The sequence below is a fragment of the Nyctereutes procyonoides genome, unplaced genomic scaffold (genome assembly GCF_905146905.1).
Source record: "Nyctereutes procyonoides isolate TBG_1078 unplaced genomic scaffold, NYPRO_anot_genome, whole genome shotgun sequence".
Classification (NCBI taxonomy): Eukaryota; Metazoa; Chordata; class Mammalia; order Carnivora; family Canidae; genus Nyctereutes; species Nyctereutes procyonoides.
The window spans coordinates 72,644,940-72,664,747 of record NW_026575146.1 but is presented as its reverse complement, the minus strand read 5'-3'; the positions used below and the strand labels follow the sequence as shown (position 1 = coordinate 72,664,747).

Below are 19,808 nucleotides of genomic sequence, written 5' to 3'. Positions count from 1 at the left end.
AGCATATTTTATTTTACTTAGAAATGTTTCCTGTTATAAAAGTATGTGCATTTATTTTTATTTTTTTAAATTTTTTTTTGTTTTATTTATTTATGATAGGCACACAGTGAGAGAAAGAGAGAGGCAGAGACACAGGCAGAGGGAGAAGCAGGCTCCATGCACCGGGAGCCCAACGTGGGATTCGATCCCAGGTCTCCAGGATTGCGCCCTGGGCCAAAGGCAGGCGCTAAACCGCTGCGCCACCCAGGGATCCCTGCATTTATTTTTATAATAGAAAAATAAATACTATTGTTGGTTTGTTTTTTGTTTTTTTAGAGAGAGGGTTCAGAGGCAGAGGGAGAGAGAATATCAAACAGGCTCCACACCCAGTGCAGAGCCCGATGCAGGGCTTGATTTCATGATCCTGAGACCAGGACCTGAGCTGAAATTGAGAGCTGGATGCTTAACTGAGCCACCCAGGTGGCACCCAGCTCCCCCACCATGTTTTCTTAATACAATGTTTTTATGATGAAAACCTAATGAAAGAAAAACTTCCCTTTGAGCATGAATAAAAACAGAAAATGATGTTTAAGAGGGCAACTGCTTTATAAAACATAAATCTTGGATGTGGGAAACATAGAAAAAATAGGCCTTTAAAAATGGCTGTAAATATGTGGAATATATTAAGCCAACTGCAGATTTTACCATGAAATCTGGTTTCAAGTTTTAAAGGAAACTAAAATCTAGTATTTATGTTCGGCTACATAAACTTGTACTTGAAAGGGTTAATCTTTCCAGCTGTGTGTTTTTTTTTCTTGAATATTCAAGCTCCGATTTAATGAATGATCAATAAATTTAAAAAGTTCACAGAAACCCTCTGCGACACTGTAAGAATGAAAAATTGGGGGGAGGCTGAGATTTTAGGGGGAGATCCTAAAATGATCAGAAGCTGTCCCAGCTGGTGATGAACTGTGTCAGCTCCTTATAGGTAATAGAGAAAGTGGTTCTCTCAATATATGGTGTTAGGGTTCCTCTCTGGGAGGAAGTTACTGGTGCTGATGAAGGCTGAACTGAACCCAACAGCAGAGCTGCCCATCTGCTCCCTTCTCAGGCTTTCTGGTCAGCAGTTCTCTGATAATCAGCAAGCTGTGTGCTCCACGCAAAGGCTTTCTCAAAATCATCACAGATGTAGGTGGCATGCACAGTGTGAAGTCTCTGGTGTTTAGTCAGGTGGGAACTCCAGCTGAAATCCTCCCCGCATTCCTTACACACATAGCGTTTACCACCCATATGAACCTTCTGGTGTTGAATAAGGTGTGAAATCTGGGTACAGGTTTTTCCACAGTTGTTACATTTATAGGGCTTCTCTCCGGTATGGATCCTCTGATGCTGAATGAGATGGATGCTCTGGTTGAAGGCTTTCCCACATTCCTTACAGGCATAGGGTTTCTCGCCAGTGTGAATTCTCTGATGTTGAGTGAGGGACGAGTTGTGACTGAATGTTTTCCCACACTCTTGGCACTTATAGGGTTTCTCGCCTGTGTGGATTTTCTGATGCTCGATAAGATGGGTGCTCCGGCTGAAGGCTTTCCCACACTCACTGCACTCATAAGGTTTCTCTCCGGTGTGAATTCTCTGGTGTTGGATAAGGTGGGAAATCTGCGTATAGGCCTTCCCACAAACTTTACACTCATAGGGCTTCTCCCCAGTGTGAATCCTCTGGTGGCGTGTAAGTGAAGAGTTCTGGCTGAAGGTTTTCCCACATTCATTACATTTGTAGGGCTTCTCACCAGTGTGAATCGTCTGGTGCTGAGTGAAGGAGGAGGTGTGGCTGAAAGCCTTTCCACATTCACTACATATATAGGGTTTTTCCTCCATGTGAACGCTCTGGTGCCTCATTAGGTGGGAGATCTGTGTATAAGCCTTCCCACACTCATTACACTCATAGGGCTTCTCACCAGTGTGAATTCTCTGATGCTGAGTGAGGGATGAACTGTGGCTGAAGGCTTTGCCACACTCGGAGCACTCATAGGGTTTCTCTCCAGTGTGAACTCGCTGGTGCTGGGACAAGGATGAGCTGTGGCTGAAGGTTTTCCCACACTCATTACATTTGTAGGGTTTCTCTCCAGTGTGGATTGTCTGGTGCTGAGTCAAGGAGGATGTGTGACAGAAGGCCTTGCCACACTCACCACATTTGTAGGGCTTCTCCCCTGTGTGAATTTTCTGGTGGCGGGAGAGGTGGGACACCTGTGAGTAGAACTTCCCACACTGGTTGCATTTATAGGGTTTCTCCCCAGTATGGCACCGCTGGTGTTTAATGAGAGAGGAGCTCTGTGTGAAGGCCTTTCCACATTCTTTGCATTTGTATGGCTTCTCTCCAGTGTGGATCCTCTGATGTTCAGTAAGTGATGAGCTCTGTGTAAAGGTTTTGCCACATTCGATGCACACGTAGGGCTTCTCTCCTGTGTGAATGATGTGGTGCTGAATGAAATAAGAGCTGTTGCTGAATGCCTTCCCACAATCATTACACTTGTAGGGTTTCTCTCCAGTGTGAATTCTCTGGTGGAGAATATAGTCTGAATGGTAAATGAAGGCTTTCCCACATTCGGTGCAGTTAAATGGCTTCTTTTCTACAAAGGTCCTTTGGCACTTCAGGCTCTTTCTTGGACCATTCCTCTTCCAAGTTTGCTCTCCCACAGGCCCTCTTTGCTTCCACATGAAGGCTGAGGTCTGCCTGAGGCTCCGCCCAAGCTCACGACAGCCCAGGCCTCTCTCCCCATAGATATTTTCTTTGGGAGTAGCAAACAAACACCTTGAATGCCTCTCTTGCTTTCCCTGGTTCTTCAACCAATGGCTCCATGTCCAGGATCCCACCAGCCTGGCATCCCCAAGTACTGCTCTTAAAACTCCCTCCATCTTCCCCATTGGGGAAGTGGCTTCTTCAGAAACCCTCCTTTTCCGAAGTGTCTCCTGAGTGGTTGCAGAGCTGGTGTCCAAGTCTGAAAGAGACGAAAAGCAAGACCAAGGAAGCAGATCAAGAACTGACCAAGAACTGAGGGATCCCTGGGTGGCGCAGCGGTTTGGCGCCTGCCTTTGGCCCAGGGCTCGATCCTGGAGACCCAGGATCGAATCCCACATCGGGCTCCCGGTGCATGGAGCCTGCTTCTCCCTCTGCCTGTGTCTCTGCCTCTCTCTCTCTCTCTCTGTGTGTGACTATCATAAATAAAAAAAAAAAATAAAAATTTCTAAAAAAAAAAAAAAAAAGAACTGACCAAGAACTGACACTGGAAGACTTTAAAAGACAAGTTACAAAGTTGATGTTGCAATTTCAAAAGACATGAGACAGATTCATGTTGTGACATGGAAGGATGGCCTCAAAATATTCTAAAAATAAAAAGAATGGAGTTGTATATGTTTATATATGTATGAATGTGTGTATGCACATGCCTGGTGGGATGGAGGGTTTTTTAATTCATTACTATTTACTTTTTTATTGTGGTAAAATACATACAACATAAAATATGACACTTAGATAAATTTTTAAAAAGACTTTATTTATTTATTCATGAGGACAGAGAGAGAGAGAGAGAGAGAGAGAGAGAGAGAGAGGCAGAGACACAGGCAGAGGGAGAAGCAGGTTCCATGCATGGAGCCTGATGTGGGACTCGATCCCAGGTCTCCAGGATCATGCCCTGGGCCGAAGGCGGCGCTAAGCCACTGAGCCACCGGGGCTGCCCGACACTTAGATAATTTTAAATACTAGTGCACATTCCCCCCTTTTCAGCCCTGGCCATGACCATTCCCCTTTGGTTATATGAATGTGCATAATCTAGGCACCTCATGTAAGGGGAATCATACCATATTTATCCTTTTGTGTCTGGCTTATTTCACTGACCATCATGTCCTCAAGGTTTATTCACATTGTTATTATTTACTTTTGTAATTAAAAAATAAAGCTTTTGGGGTAAAATCTTAAAAAAGCAAAATTTTTTGAGTAAGAAGCAGGATTATGGGGAGATTTCCATTTCCTGCTTTATTTAGATTTTCGAAGTTTCTGTGATGAACACATATAAGTATAATTTGTTCAAAATATATCAATAAATAGGAGTGCCTACATGGCTCAGTTGGTTCAGCATCTGCCTTCATTCAGATCAAGTCATGATCTCAGGGTCCTGGGATTGAGCCCCACCTCTGGCTTCCTGCTCAGCAGGGAGTCTGCTTCTCCCTCTGCCCCATCCCCTGTTTGTTCTCTCTCTCAAATAAATAAATAAAATCTTTAAAAAAGATATCAATAAATATTAAATGTATGTGAGGCTTTTATAGTACAGTCTTGCAATTTGGAGAACTGGAAGTGCAGAGAAGAGATGATAAGCAGGAAACAAAGGCATGTGGAATTTGTTGAAGGGGATTGATTTTTTTTTTTGATGCTAGTAGATCTGTTCATGGAACACCTATTAATAGCAAAAATTGTTATGTGCTAACCACAGTGCTGGGGGTGCATGCCTCTGTGCTGAACGAGACATCTGACCCTTGCCCTCAGCGAGGGGGAGGGACAGACTTGTATTCAGACATTCTGGACAAAGCTTCCTTGTCTTTTTAGCATCCTTGCCCTTGAAGAACCACCGTTACCCTTTCTGTGTAGTCTGGGTGGGGCTGTTAATCACAGTCTCTCCCCCCTCTCCATTTAAGGAGGGGGCATGAGAGCAGGCTGGCCAATGAAAACACCCTATACCCCAGGGCATGACAATTGGTTCAAGATCCAAACAGAGCCAATCAGAGTCTTCTTTGAGATTGATAGATGGTGTTGCTAAGCAGAATATAAATTTGAAGCTGCAGGCAGCAGAACCAATTACCATGTGGAAAGGCCTAAAGAGGGGCCTGGGTGGCTCAGTCAGTTAAACATCTGCTTTCAGCTCACATCATGATATCAGGGTCCTGGGATCAAGCCCTACATTGGGCTCCCTGATTAATAGGGAGTCTGCTTCTCCCTCTGCCTCTGCCCCTGCTCGTGTTCTCTCTCTCTTGCTCTCAAATAAATAAATATAATCTTTAAAAAAAGGGAAGGCCTGAAGCTAGACTGAAGCTAGAAACAGAAGCTACATGGGGTGGGGGAGGAGAGAGAGAATGAGTGAACCCTGACAACACCGTTTATGGTCTTAGATCTATCTATGCCTAAAATCTTGCACTGCAATACTTTCCACATACAGGGATCAAAAAATAAATCTAATTTTACTTAAGCTCTTTTGATTCTTAAGCTCTTTCAATGCAAAAGAGTCCAGACCAATGCATCCAGGTAACCACAATACTAAGAATAGGATAAAAACAATTATGATTGCATTAGGTAACATTTATTAAATGTGCCAGACACCATTGTAAGCTTCTTCTATCTTTTACCTAATTGAGTCCTCAAAACTAACTCATGAGGTGGGTACTATTAGTGTCCCTACTTTACAGATAAGGAAATAAAACTAAGTCACTTGCCTACAGCCATACAGCTTATCAGTGGCAGAATGGGGATCTGAGCTTAGAGAGTCTGGCTCCAAAGCCCATACTCCTTACAACATGAACAAGTGCAGTGACAGCAGTTCAAGCGAGAAGCTGTGAAAACACTCAGAAGAGACAGGTCACTTAGCCTGGAAGTCAGGGAAGGCCTCCTGGAGGACTTGACCTGATGCCTTCGTCTTGAAACATGAAGGTGTTTGCCAGGCAGATGGAGCTGGGAAGAGTGTTCCATGCAGAGGGAACATCATGAGTAAAGGCCCAAAGGTGGGAATACACATTCAAGTTCAGGTAGAGACAGGTGCTTCAGTGAAGTCAGGGCGTGGGGTACAACCATGGGTGGATGGTGATGAGAGGTGAGACCAGAGATAGCACAGCCGGGTCACACAGAGCCTTGAGTGCCAGGCTGAGGGGTTAGGACTTGCTCTCAGGGGTACTGGGAAGCCAAGGGAAGGTTGTGAGTAGGGGAGGAGTAGGATTAGCTCCCAGTGTAAAAGACCCCTTTGGGGCTGTGTGAGATGAAGTGAAGGGCATAGGACTAGAGGCTGGGAGGTTAAGGTGGAGGCCAGGGTGAAAGTCCAACTGAGGGAAGCTGAGGCCTGAACCAGGGCTGTGAGAGAGAGTGCAGGGGACTGGGAAAAGTTAGGAGGTGGCTGAGACAGGACTGGAGACCCATGGGCTGTGGCGAAGGGGAAGAAGGGGGCAATCCCCCCACCCCAACCCGCAGGACAGTGACAGAAACAAAGATGTGTCAACCCCCTCCCCTCATAGAGGTCATGGACCAGTGAGGAACAAAACTCTGGCTTCCTGTTCCCCACCATGTCAGGCAGGGTCCCACTTCTGGGTCTTTACATAGATGACTCCCAGTAAAGAATCACCAATAGTCACTGTAGCCTATTCTGACCAGGGGGTTACCATGCACCAGGCACTGGGCTATGCTTCCTTGTGTTAATTCATTTATCTTTCCCCACCCTGGATACTAGTATTGACCCCATTTTGCAGATGAGGAAATTGAGGCACAGGGGGGCTAAATGACCTGCCTGAAGGTCACAGAGCCAGGAAGTGGTGAAGCTAGGATTTGAACCCAGTGCTCACAATTATGGCCCGTGTGTTATGCTGCCTTGTTCTTGTTACTGATCAGGACAGACAGGGTAGGAAGATGCATCACACCTGCTGGACAACCTCACGCACCTGGACAGGTAGCTTGCCAGGCTTCTCTCTTCTCCATTTTGGGCTCTTCCCCTCGTTCCAGACGGGAGATCACCTCGGGTTTGGATCCAGGAGGCCCCGCCCCTGGAAAAGACACAGGTTTGGCCATGCCTGTCAGTCACTGGGACGCCCCTGGGCTGGGTCCCAGGCCCTGGGTCTGCAGGGGAGATGCATACATGGGGTGTCTAACAGTTAGAAGCTCTAATGGTCCAGGACCCTGGGTGGCTCAGTCGGTTAAGCGTCTGACTCTGGGTTCCGGCTCAGGTCATGATCTCAGAGTCCTAGGGTTGAACCACTTGTTGGGCTCCCTGCTCCATGAGGAGTCTGTTTGAGATTCTTTCTCTCTCTCTTTCTCCTTCTGCCCTTCCCCTAGCTCACACTCTTGCTAGCTCTCTAAAATAAGTAAATAGGGGATCCCTGGGTGGCGCAGCAGTTCAGCACCTGCCTTCAGCCCAGGTGATCCTAGAGTCTTGGGACTCTAACGGTCAATGCAAGATTCATTTACTGAGTGCCTACCACATTCCAGAAAGAGTCCGAGCCTTGACATCACTGCTAAGACTCTGGTTCTGTGCTGCTCACGCTGAGAATAGAAATGTACATCAAAGGGCATCTGGGTGGCTCAGTGGTTGAGTGTCTGCCTTCAGCTCAGGTCGTGATCCCAGGATCCTAGGATCAAGTCCCACATCAGGCTCCCCATGGGCAGTCTGCTTCTCTCTCTGCCTATGTCTCTGCCTCTCTCTGTGTGTCTCTCATGAATAAAATCTTTAAAAAAAAAAAAGAAACATCAAAATTCAAAGACTTACTTACTATGGAGAAAAATGTAAAAATATCATCAATAATTGGTCTATCAATTATCATCTTGACAGGTACCAAAATGATCATATTTTGGACACACTGAGTACAATAAAATACGTTACTAAGATTAACTCATTCCTTTCTTTCTACTTTTTCATGCCTGCTGTCTTTGAGACCACCAATTTCTCTTTGCTGATAGTGGGTTGAACAGTGTTCTCTCAAAATTTTGTCCACAGAAACTTCGGACTGTGACCTTACTTGGAAACGGGGGCTTTGCAGATGTAATAAGTGAAGATGAGTTCCTAGGGGAGTCGGCTGGGTCCTAAGTCCCAAGACTGGTGTCCTTGTTTGAAGAGGACAGACACACAGACACACATGGAGGGGAAAGGTCATGTGAAGATGGAGGCTGTGATGGGGATGATGGGGGCTTAGGGCGGGGAACAGCAAGGGTTGCCAGGAGCCTCTAGAAGCTGCATCCAGGAAAGACTCTGCCCTGGAGCCATCAGAAGGAGCAGGGCTCTGTCCACATCTGGACTTTGCACTTCTGGCTTCTGAACTGTGAGGGAATTCATTTCTGTTGCTTTAAGCCACCAGGTTTGTGGTATTTTGTTACAGCGGGTGCTGGGAAACTAGTACACTTGCCTACTGACCCTTCCCACGGGCAAGTGTGCGGACACAGTCCCCACCTCAGAAGGCAAACCTGCCTCCGGCCAGAGAAGTAAAAAACAAACGGAATGGATGGAGATGAGACCAAGGAGGTTGGCAGGGGCCCAGGCACAGAAGGGTCTGAAGCTGGTGAAGGCAGTGCCCAGCACTGGCAGGCGACTGTCCCTGAGATGGAGGGGCCAGAGGAGGAATGTATCTGTGGGGCATAGTGAGCTCAGGGGAAAGGCAAAAGGGACCTATTTCTTTACACCCAAGTTGTGCAGAAAATGGTTCACACAACAGGCTGCCAGCTCTCCTTGAAAGGCCTGCTCCCATGGCTGCCAGGGCTGGCATCTGGGAAGCTGGATTTTGGGAGGGTTCCCAGAACTCCCCAACCGACAGGATGGGGGGGTTCCCATACCTAAGTGGCTTGTGCAAAAAATATGGTTTCTGCTGGACAACTGCTTTCCTTCAGGGAGTCTGGAATTTTGGCACATGCCAGGCTGGGAGTGCTGACATGACCAGCCCCAGCTAAAAACCCAGGGTGCTGACGGGGCCTCTAGGAGTGTCTCTGGTGGACAATACCTCATGTGTTGTCATATCTTTTTTTTTTAAGATTTTATTTATTTATTCATGAGAGATGCAGAGAGAGAGGTAGAGAAACAGGCAGAGGGAAAAGCAGGCTCCCTGTGGGGACCTCGCTGTGGGACTTGATCCCAGGACCCCAGAATCACCCCCTGAGCTGAAGGCAGATGCTCAACACTGAGCCACCAGGTGCCCTGTCATATCTTGTGTGCCCTATGTGACTACACGGGGAGGGGACTCTGGAAGCTGGCCCTGGTCTCCCCTGCACTTGGCTCCATGTGCCTTACCCCTTTGTAGCCTGTGCTGTGTCCTTTCACTGCAGGGGGTCAGGGCTGGGAGTCCAAGGACATGCTGAGGCCTGTGGGTCCTCCTAGAGCCTGGGGCGCTTTCCCGGGTCCCCTGACACAGAAGTTTATGCGGGTTTTTGGTGAGTCTGTCCAGAGAAAGTGTGTGAATGAGGATGGCTGAGGAAGGAGTTTTTAAGCCACCAGAGCTTATAGAGAAAAGGCAGGACAGAAGGATGGGAAAAGGAAATTGAAGAAAGACAGAGGTGGACGGAAAAATAGACCACTGAGGAGGCTGGACTAGGGTCAGGGGGTGAGGATGAGACCAGGTCAGGGCTGGGCTTCTGAGATTGTTGGGAGGCTGTCAGGGAGCAGGGAGGGAGAAGCAAGGATGGTGTGGGGATGGGGTAGGGGGATGAGGGTCTCGTCTGGGGATGGGGGTGGGAGGGAGACGCAGAGGAGGAGGAGAAGCAGGTCAATGTGGAGATGCTGAGCTTAGGGTGAATATGACAAATGTGAGGGGCCTTGCAGGGGTACAGGAGGTGGGTGGATGAACAATGTAGGGCAAAGAAGACATATTTGGGGAACAGCATTTATGTGCTTTGGAAAGATTCTTAGACAGAGCCAGAGGGCTGGAGGACACCCAAGGAGCATTTGGAGTCTGAGATCCTAGAACAGATGTTCCAGTGAGGACCTGAGGTCACCACGTATGGAAAGGGGAGCAAGTGCACAGCTAATGATTCAATGCGAGACAAGATTGGCGTCTGTGTTGTGGAGGTTTCAAATAAAGAGCACTCTTCATAAAAAAAAAAAAAAAAAGGAAAGGGGAGCAAGAGAAGGTGAGGGCATAGCCTGAAGATTTTTCAGGACAGGCGGAGAACTCGGGGCCCTTGGGGACACAGGGACTCTAGGAGGAGTAGCATAGAGACATGGGGATAGAGGCCAGCCAAGAGGGACTGGTGAGAGGAGCAGAGAGGGCAACACATAACCTCAGAGAATCCCTGCTCTTAAGAAGTGGGTGGGCGCAAACAAGATGAGGGCAGAAGAGGGTGCATCAGGCATCTTCCTGGGAAGGCAGGGGGCAGGGCCTCACCCAGTGAGAGAAGGTTCTGGTAGTTCTCCAGCATCACATCCCGATACAGCTTCCTCTGGCCAGGCCCCAGCTGGCCCCATTCCTCCAGGGTGAAGTCCACAGCCACATCCTTGAAGGTCACTGATTCCTGCAAGGGCCAGTTTCACATGGTGAGGGGGCACATCCTTCTAGAACTCTGGGGCTGGAGAGGTCATGGGTCAAGAGCCTAGCACTGCCGGTGGCTGAACCAGTTCTAACATTCCAGGCTGGAACCTACTGACTCAGCAGATTTGAGGTAATAGAATAAAAATGGCCCACAGAAATACAGAAAGTTTAGTGCAGCTGCTAGCCCACTGGCACCTGGGCAGAAGGAAGGAATAAAGCTCCCTTTTGTGTGACTCTTTAGTGCCGTCTGTTGGGAAACTCATGATAATATGCCAATTATTTTAGTATATGACCATTTACTGCCATCTGCATGAAAACTGCCATAATATGTCAGTGTATGAGGTGTAGGATGTGAATCTTTTCACTGAAGCGAGGCACCCTTGTGCAGCGCAAAACCTGCACATCTGTGTACGACACCCCTAAAAAATACTTTAAAAAAATCAAGTCATTGTGTGCAAGAGTGATGCCTAAGTGGTGCTCCATCCCAGACCTGAGCTGGGATCCCAACCCCCATCCCTGACTCTGACAAGGCTTGGGGGTGAAGCAAAACCATCCACTGCCTGCTTCTCTTGGCAACCCAAAGGCTGCTGAGTGTTAATTAATGATTGATTTTTGGACTCTGTCATAATGTCCCAACTCAGAGCATCCTGTTCCCATCACCCCTCCTCCCTGCACCTCCTGGCCCCAGAATCCTTCCCACCATATCCTCTTCCCCATGGCTGGGAGGAACAGAAGATCTTCAGGCCACAGGCAGAGATAAGGATGACTTCCTGGGATCCACAAAATCATCCTGGGGAAGAGGAAGCCCAGACTCACCTGGTCTTCGGCCATCAGGGTCCTGGTGGCCACTGCTGGGTCCTGGGCATGTGCCTCTAGGAGAAAGGACCAGGCCTGAGTCCGCAGAGCTGGAGGAGGAGACTGGAGCACAGAGAGAGTCAGTTCTGGCCCAGACAGACAAACAGACACTTTCTCAAAGATGCCTAATGACAGATGGGACCCAAGTCTCCTAGGAGTTTGAGCAAAGGCTCAGGACAACAACCACTAGCAATCAAGAGGTTCAACTCACTGCACCCACATAACAGCTCCAAGAGAAGTAACTAGAGTTATTCGCAGAGAAGGAAACAGAGGCACAAGAGGTCAAGGCCTGGGGCACCTGGTTGGCTCAGTGGTTGAGCATCTGCCTTTGGCTGAGGTTGTGATCCTGGGGTCCTGGGATGGAGTCCTGCATCAGGCTCCATCTGCCTGTTTCTCCCTCTGCCTGTGTCTCTGCCTCTCTCTCTGTGTCCCTCATGAATAAATAAAATCTTAAAAAAAAAAGATTTGTTGGGGATACCTGGGTGGCTCAGCGGTTTAGTGCCTACCTTTGGCCCAGGGCGTGATCCTGGAGTCCCGGGATCAAGCCCCACATCAGGCTCCCTGCATGGAACCTGCTTCTCCCTCTGCCTGTGTCTCTGCCTCACTCTCTCTCTCTCCCTGTGTCTCTCATGAATAAATAAATAAAATATATTTTTAAAATTTGTTATTTATTTTACGGAGGGGGGAGGGGTAGACACAGAGGGAGAGTCCCAAGCTGACTCTGCACTGAACCTGGAGCCCAACTTGAGGCTCAGTCTCACGACACTGAGATCATGACCAAAGCCAAAACAAATAGGTCACATAACTGACTGTGCCACCCTGGCACCCCTTATCTTCCTATCTTAATGGATTTGTCTCTTCTGGACCTTTCATATGAATGGAATCATATAATATGTGGCCTTTTGTGTCTGGCTTCTTTCATTTAGCATAACGTGTTGGAGACTCATCCATGTGGTACCACATATCAAGGCCTCCTTTCTTTTTATGGATGAATGGTATTCCATGGCATGGATCTACCACTTTTTCCAGTGCTTCTCCTTCTCTCTCTCTCTCTTTCTCTCTCTTTTTTTAAATAGGGCGTGGAGCCCAGTGCAGGGCTTGAATTCACAACCCTGAGATCAAGACCTGAGCTGAGATCAAAGTCAGATGCTTAACCCACTGAGCCACCCAGGCGCCCCTGCAGAGCTCCTATCTGCCTTACAAATCCTGCATAAGGATCCTCATCTCCCACTTAAGATGTTGTTTGAAGAAAGGTTCCATCTGCTGAAAAAAAACTTTAAAAATCCTCCCCCCTAAAAAAATTTTCTGGCAAAGGAAAGTTAGTATTCAGACTATGGTCACTTCCATTCATTCATTCATATTCATTCAAATATGTTTACTGAGACTCATGTGAGATGACAGGCTCATCTGAGGATAGAATAATGAGCGAGATGCGCTCTGCCCTGAAGGGGCTCCCTGCCTGGTGGAGGAGAGAGGCCTGGACATAGACCAGGTGGTGGGCTGAACAATGGCCCTAAAAGATATCTTGTGGGATCAACCTGTGATGTCATTAAGTTAAGCACTTTAGATAGGAAGATTATCCTGGATTATCAGGGTGGGTCCTAAATGCAATCCTAAATGTCCTTCGAAGAAGGAGGCAGGGGGATATTTGACACAGAGAAGAAGGCCATGTGAGGAAGTAAAGAGAAGCAGAGCCAGAGAGAGACAACACCATACCTCTGGCTTTGAAGCTGGAAGAGGTCTCCCCTAAGGAACACAACAAGCCTCTAGAAGCTGAAAAAAGCAAGGAAACAGATTGTTCCCTAGAGCCTCAGGAGGGAGCAACTCTCTGCTGACACCTTGATTTTTTTTAATTTTTTTTAGATTTTATTTATTTATTCATGAGAGACACACAGAGAGAGGCAGAGACATAAACAGAGGGAGAAGCAGGATCCCTGTGGTGAGCCCGATGCGGGACTCAATCCCAGGACCTGGGGATCACGACCCGAACCAAAAGCAGATGCTCAATCACTGAGCCACCCATGTGTCCCTGACACCTTGATTTCAGCATGTGACACCCACTGCAGACTTCTGATCTCCCAAACCATAAGAGAACACATTTGTGTGGTTCAAAGCCACCAAGTTTGTGGTAACTTGTTATAGCAGCAACGGGAAGCTAATACAATCCAGAAATAAGAAGACCCTGGATCCCATGAGTTTCCAGCTACACAGGAAGAACACCAGCAACTGAAGGCTGAAACCAGGGGTGGGCCTGGGTGGTTCAGCATTTGAGCTTCTGCCTTTGGCTCAGGGCATGATCCCGGGATCTGGGATCGAGTCCCACATCAGGCTCCTTGCAGGAAGCCTGCTTCTCCCTCTGCCTATGACTCTGCCTCTCTCTCTCTCTATGTCTCTCATGAATAAATAAATAAAATCTTAAAAAAAAACCCAAAAAAACAAAACCCTGAAACCAGAGGGCAGAATTCTGATGAGGAAATGAGGAGCAGAGTCTTACAGACTCTAACTTATCTTCACCCAAGGCACTTAATGATTACAAAAAGAAGTTCACTTGAGAGGCGAGACACCCGGCAGGCACCACTGCTGCCAAGTGATGGGATGAGGACACAGCATCACCCCTGACCTATTCCCGACAAACCTAAATCGAATCACGAGGTAACAACACATCCAGACTAAAGCACATTCTAGAAGTCCCTGGTCTGTAGTCTTCAGAATCGCCAAGATCATCAAGATCAAAGAAAGACTGAAAAACCGTGTCAGATTCCTGGAGACTCAGCCCTAACAACGAATGCAGCGCGTGGTATGGGATTTTCTTTTGCCATTAAGTACATTATTGGAACAATTAGCAAAATTTGAAAGTCTGCAGATTAGGTAACAGTTTTTGTCGATGTTACTGTCCTCATGTGATCATGGTACTGTGGTCATGGAAGAAAATGGCCCTGTTTTTCAGAAACCACACAGACTCGCGGGGAAGGGGGGTGCGAAAACACACAGACGGGGGACTGAACAGCGACTGGGATGGCGGGAGGAGGAGATCAGAGAGAGGAGAGACCCAGAGAAAGGATGGCATGCTCAGGATGAGGGCAGAGACAGGACGTGACTGTGCGGAGTACCCGGGGACAGAGGGGGGCTCTCGGGTCAGACACCTCGGGGTGTGATCCCAGGCCGACCATTGTGACCTGCGAGAAGCCACAGAGTCTGTGTCTTCACCTGCTAAGTGAGGAAACACACGGTCTCCCTGGGAGACCGCGGCAGACCCGCGCTCCCCCGCCTCTTGGCAAACAGCAGGCGCCCAATTCTTGCGCGCTGCGATCGTCCGGAGCGTCGCGGGTGGCAGTCTCTGGGGCCGCCTCGCCAGTGACAGGACGGGGCGGGACACCGCCCACAGCGCTCACCGCGGCGCGACTCGAGCCGCCCCCCGAGCGCCCGCCGGCCTGCCGGGCTCGGCCCGTACCCACCTGCTCCGGCTCGGGGCCGCCAGGTCGGGACTCACCTGTGCGCCCCCGCGGTTTGCGCGGGGCGACCAGGCCTTCCCTCCCTCTGGCAGGCCGCGGAATGCGCCTGCGCGGTCGCTGTCTCGGAAAGCTGAAGCTCTGGTTCTTTGAACTCGGCTTCACAGCTGGACTCCGTTTCCCAGAAACCATCGCTGGCTCACGCCCCTCTCGGCCTAAGCTCCCTAAAGTCAGGGGAATGCTGGGAAATGGAGTCTAGGAGTGCCATGGGGGGCGGGAGGGAACGTGGTATTTTGAAATGTCTGGCTGTACTGGCACCGGGAATATTCCCATTTTAGCCAGAGACTTTTCGGTGCCCTTCACAGGAGTGGATGTCATATTCCATTTAACCTATTTAACGAAGTTTCCCCTGGAAAGTCCACAGGACATGCAGAAGCTGGCCCCATCTAAATTGATGGGAGTGAATTGAGCCTCTGTCACTTAATTACTATCTGTGGGCATCCGCTTCTGTTTGCCTCGGTTTCACCTATCACCTCCTAAAGGGTGGTGTGGTAAAGGAAATAGGCCCCTATAGTGGGAACTGGAAGATGTACGTTCAGGAATGCAAGGATGGTTTGCTATTGAGCTATCATATAATTTGCTAATTGGTATTTCAAAGAATACCACACATCCGTGGATATGAAAAGGATTTTGAGAATGTTCAGTAATAAGCCATTTCTACATAAACTTCATATATTTAAGAATAAGCCCATCTTGAATAGTAATGACAATAATCTTTTTTCTTTTAAGGATTTTATTTATTTACTTGAGAGAGAGTATGAGCAGGGGTGGGGGAGAGGAGAAGAGGGAGAGGGAGAAGCAGACCCCCCACTGAATATGGAGCCTGACTCAGGCCCTATCCCAAGCCCCTGAGATCATGACTTGAGCTGAAGGCAGACACCAGGTACTCTAGTAATGACAACAATCTTAAGGAGTTACTTGCTTCTCCCTTTAAAAAAATTATATACATATCATCAAAACTTCAAATCAGGCTTAATGCTGAAAACCAAGAGATTCCCCATGAAAGTCAGAACAAACTGTCCAAAGAAAACAAACTGTCCAATATGACCACTTTTGGAAGAACTATCAATGCAGTTAGACAAGAGAAAGAAAAGGTATCATTGGAACAAAGAAGTCTGGGTTTTCATCTTTCTTTAAATATGATATGATTGCTATCTTGGAAGTCAGAGAATCAACTGAAACACTAAGATAAGCCATGATTATGTAAATTACTGGGCACAAGATTAATAAAATCCCATGGATTTTCTCTTTTCAAACAAGAATGATGAAAAATCTAATTTAAAAAATTAGTGCCATAAAAATTAGTGGATTTTAGTGCCATATTTGCCTGATAGATTGTAATCTCATTGTGATCTGGGGCAGTTCTCTTCCACTCTGCACCGAGGTTTTATTCCCTATAATCCCTCATTGGGATAATGTGTGGCAGATAGCTCTTCTTCAAAGCCTTCCCCCTACTTTCTGTACACACAGCTATACTACATTTCCCAGCCTCCCTGGCAATCTGGGGTGGCCATATGACCAAGTTCTGGCCAATAAAATGAGAGAAATGCACCATGCCCAGAACTGGTCCATTAAAATCTCTCACTTGTCATGTCCCACAGTCTTTTCCCTTCTGCAGACGTCTGCAGGTGAAGTCCTATGTTGACAATAGTAGGAAACTAGGTCCTTGAATTATCACTTGGAGGGGGCCATCTCCAATCAGAAACCAAATAATACAAAGTTATTTTCAGTCATATGGATTCAGGAGATTGGTTACATAAATGATGGAATATCCTGACTATGAAATGTTATCGAGCCTGAAACAATTGGGATAAGCTCACGATAAGATGGGGGAAATACTTGTGAATGAAAATTAAAAGAAGAAAAATTGCAAAGTTATGTATCTTTCATGTTTCTAAAGACATAAAATATACATATACACGTGAGTAGAAGATAGATGAATCATGTTAATGAAATGAGAACAGCTGTCATTTAGTGACAAGATGAAGTGGGCTTTAGTAGCTTATTTAATTCGTACAACCACCCTGTGAAGATGTGAACAGCCCTAGAGAGACCTTTGCAGCCTCAAGGATCAAGGATCCAACCAGGGACAGTGGGTCCAGGGAAGTCTTTCTTCTCATCGTCAGGCTCCTCAGCTCTGCTGCCTGAGGGTCTCCATGCCCATGAACTTGGCTCTGGCTCAAGCCTTGTCTTCACCCTAGAACCTCACTGCAATCTCATCTCAAACCTCCTGGCCCTCAGTGTCTCCCCTCCAGTCTGCCCCCCCATGCACCCCAGAAGTGTCTTTGTTTGTTTCTTTCTTTTTATGATTTATTTATTTATTTTAGGGAGAGTGAGAGAATACATGCCCACAAATGTGGGGGGGGCAGAGAGAGAGAGGGAGAGAAAGTCCCAAGCAGGCTCTGTGCTGAGTGCAGAGCCTGATACAAGGTTCGATTTGACAGCCCATGACAGCACAACCTGAGCTGAAACCAAGAGTCCAATGCTTAACCAACTGCCCTCCTCAGGCGCCCCCCACCCCGCCGAGAATAGTCTTTCCACACCCAGAGTAGATCCAGTCCCTCCTCTAGTTTGGCACTGCCCTCAGCAAAGTGTCCAGGCTTTAACCTGGTACCTGAAGCCCTGTGAGACTGGAGCCTGCGTTGCTTCACTACCTGACACTCTACCTTAACCAGCTTTGGCAGCCCATAGTAAAATACCATAGGCTGAATGACTTAAGCAACAGAAAATTATTTCTCACACTTCAGGAGTCTGAAAGTCCTAGATCCTGGAGCCAGCATGGTTGATTTCTGGTGAGAGCTCTCTTCCTTGCTTGTAGATGGCCACCTTCTCCATATATCCTCACATGGATTTTCCTTGGTCTAGGAGTATGTGGAGAGAGAGCTCTGGTGTTTCTTCCTTATTTTATAAGGACATTAGTCCTGCTTCTGTCCTTGACCAGTTATGGGTCTTGTATGGGTTACTTAAATCCTCCTTCTAGTGCCTTTGTCTCTAAAATGGGAGAGAAATGCCTTCTTCATTGAGTGGTCATGCAAGTTAAATGAGCCCAATGACATATGTCACTTTCATCTGCATTTCATTGGTTGAAGCAAGTAGCATGGCTGCAACTGAGTTCATAGAACAATCCCAGGGAAGGGTCCTGATTGGTCCTTCTTGGGTCTTGGGCCCACCCCTTGGATTGACCACTATTGTTAGGATTAGGGTACTTGATAAAGACATGGTTACAGGCAGTGAGGACCTCGTGTGATATGTGTGCTTGATGGGGACAGCCCAGGGCATTGTATGAGCACAGAGGAGGGCCTCCAACCCACTCTGGCCAACAACCCAGTCTGGGAGGACTTCCAGACGAGGTCTCAGCTTAGCTGTAACTTGGAAGATAAGAACCTATGGCTTAAGAGACATAAATATGTCCAGTGAAGGCAGAGAATGAGGTGGGCTAATCCAGGCAGAGGGAAAAGAGTGCACAGAAGCCTAGAGGGAAGAAAGAAATAGAAGTAGCTCTTTGTGGCTGGCATGCAAGTTGGAATGTACAAGTGTGCAATGGACTAAATGTTTGTGTCCTTCAGAATTCATAGGTTGAAGCCCTAACTCCCATCCCAGTGTGAGTTTATTTGGAGATAGGGCATTTGGGGAAGTAATTAAGCTTAAATGAGGTAAAAAAGATAGAGCCCCGGTTCAATAGGATTTGATGTTGTATGGAAGACAACTGGCACAGTGCTTTGCAGGTAAGACCCTGTAGCAAGGGCCACAGAACACAATGGCTAATCCCACTTATTCACTGAGTGACAAAGTCACTAACTCTCTGTACCACTGCTTCTTCACTGTACATGGGGAGATAATACCCTAATAAATAAATGACATTTGAATAGGTTGATATAACTAAAGCCATTAAAACAGTATGTTTCAGAAAATACCACCTTCATGCTTGCTATTAGCATTACTGACATTAAATATTATTTTTTGACATTAAATATTATTTTTAAAAGTTATTAGTACCTCCCACCTCTTGACCTTTGTATGTGCTATTCTCTCTGTCTGGAATATTCTTTCTCTCTATTTCCCTTGGAAGAATGACATTTCTTGCCACCAGCTCTTACAGCCCTTCCTATGGGAAAATTTCCCCTATCCCCCCACCCAGCCCAACCGGAGCTGGCAACTCAACCACCTCCCGGGGTTCCACAGGGACGTCAGGGTAACATAGAGCTGACATTATAATACTTGCATTGTAATTATTTGGTAATTGGGCTCTCCAGGAGCATTCATCACACTTTAATTTCTGCCCAATTCAATTATCTATAATTGTGCACTGCTCCCAGGAAATTCACAGAAACTTAGGGCAGTAGCTGGACTTGGAGCGTGAAGACATTTAAAAAGCCAAAACAGGGGATCCCCGGGTGGCTCAGCGGTTTAACTCCTGCCTTCTGCCCAGGGCGTGATCCTGGGGTCCTGGAATCGAGTCCCACATCAGGCTCCCTGCATGGAGCCTGCTTCTGCCTCTGCCTGTGTCTCTGCCTCTGTCTCTCGTGAATAAATAAATAAAATCTTTAAAAAAAAAAAAAAAGAGGGGGGAAAAAAAAAGAATTTTAGGGCCACCAACTTACGACCCCCAGGCCTTCACCGGAGTGGACATCAGCTTAAGAAGTGAACGTCAGGGATCCGTGGGTGGTGCAGCGGTTTAGCAACTGCCTTTGGCCCAGGGCGCGATCCTGGAGACCCGGGATCGAATCCCACGTCGGGCTCCCGGTGCATGGAGCCTGCTTCTCCCTTTGCCTATGTCTCTGCCTCTCTCTGTGTGTGTGTGTGACTATCATAAATAAATGAAAATTAAAAAAAAAGAAGTGAACGTCATGTCAAGCATCTTTGACTTGTCTGCAGTAGCCTTCCTCCCCTGGCCAGCTTGCTTGGTGAAGGTGACATCATGCGTGCCAGCAGTGACCTCACAAAGGAGACAGCATTCGTCACCTCCACAGAAGGGCGCCTGAGCAGAAGGGGGTGGTGGGGGAGGCTGGAAACTACCATTTCCAGAATCCTCTGGATTGTAGCCTGTACTCCACCTCTCCCAAACCGTCCTGATCTAAGCGCTCCCTAATGCTCATGTGCCAAAACCGGTATCTCCGCAACGGATGGCTGGAGTCGGACTCCTTAAGATCACACCCTCCTACGGATGGCAGTATCTGTGGCAACGGACGCAGTTGTAGGCGGCGAGGATTC

At 47.6% G+C, this 19,808-nt stretch overlaps 1 protein-coding gene across 5 annotated transcripts in view; it reads right to left on the bottom strand.

Moving 5' to 3' along the window:
* Positions 1-274: 274 nt before the first annotated feature.
* IZUMO2 (IZUMO family member 2) overlaps positions 275-19,808 on the bottom strand; it is a 33,130-nt gene continuing 13,596 nt past the window's right edge. The window contains exons 1-5 of one of the 5 annotated variants that reach the window (XM_055310768.1): positions 14,544-14,633; positions 11,050-11,151; positions 10,090-10,216; positions 6,670-6,771; positions 275-2,978 (exon numbers count right to left, since the gene is read on the bottom strand). In XM_055310768.1, the coding sequence (XP_055166743.1) occupies positions 1,087-2,978; positions 6,670-6,771; positions 10,090-10,216; positions 11,050-11,064 (2,136 nt within the window). In that variant the 5' untranslated portion in view covers positions 11,065-11,151; positions 14,544-14,633 and the 3' untranslated portion in view covers positions 275-1,086. Of the gene's footprint in view, positions 2,979-6,669; positions 6,772-8,999; positions 9,057-10,089; positions 10,217-11,049; positions 11,152-12,804; positions 12,820-14,543; positions 14,634-19,808 lie in introns of those variants that run through there. The other 4 variants (XM_055310769.1, XM_055310770.1, XM_055310767.1 and 1 more) reach the window with 4 other exon arrangements.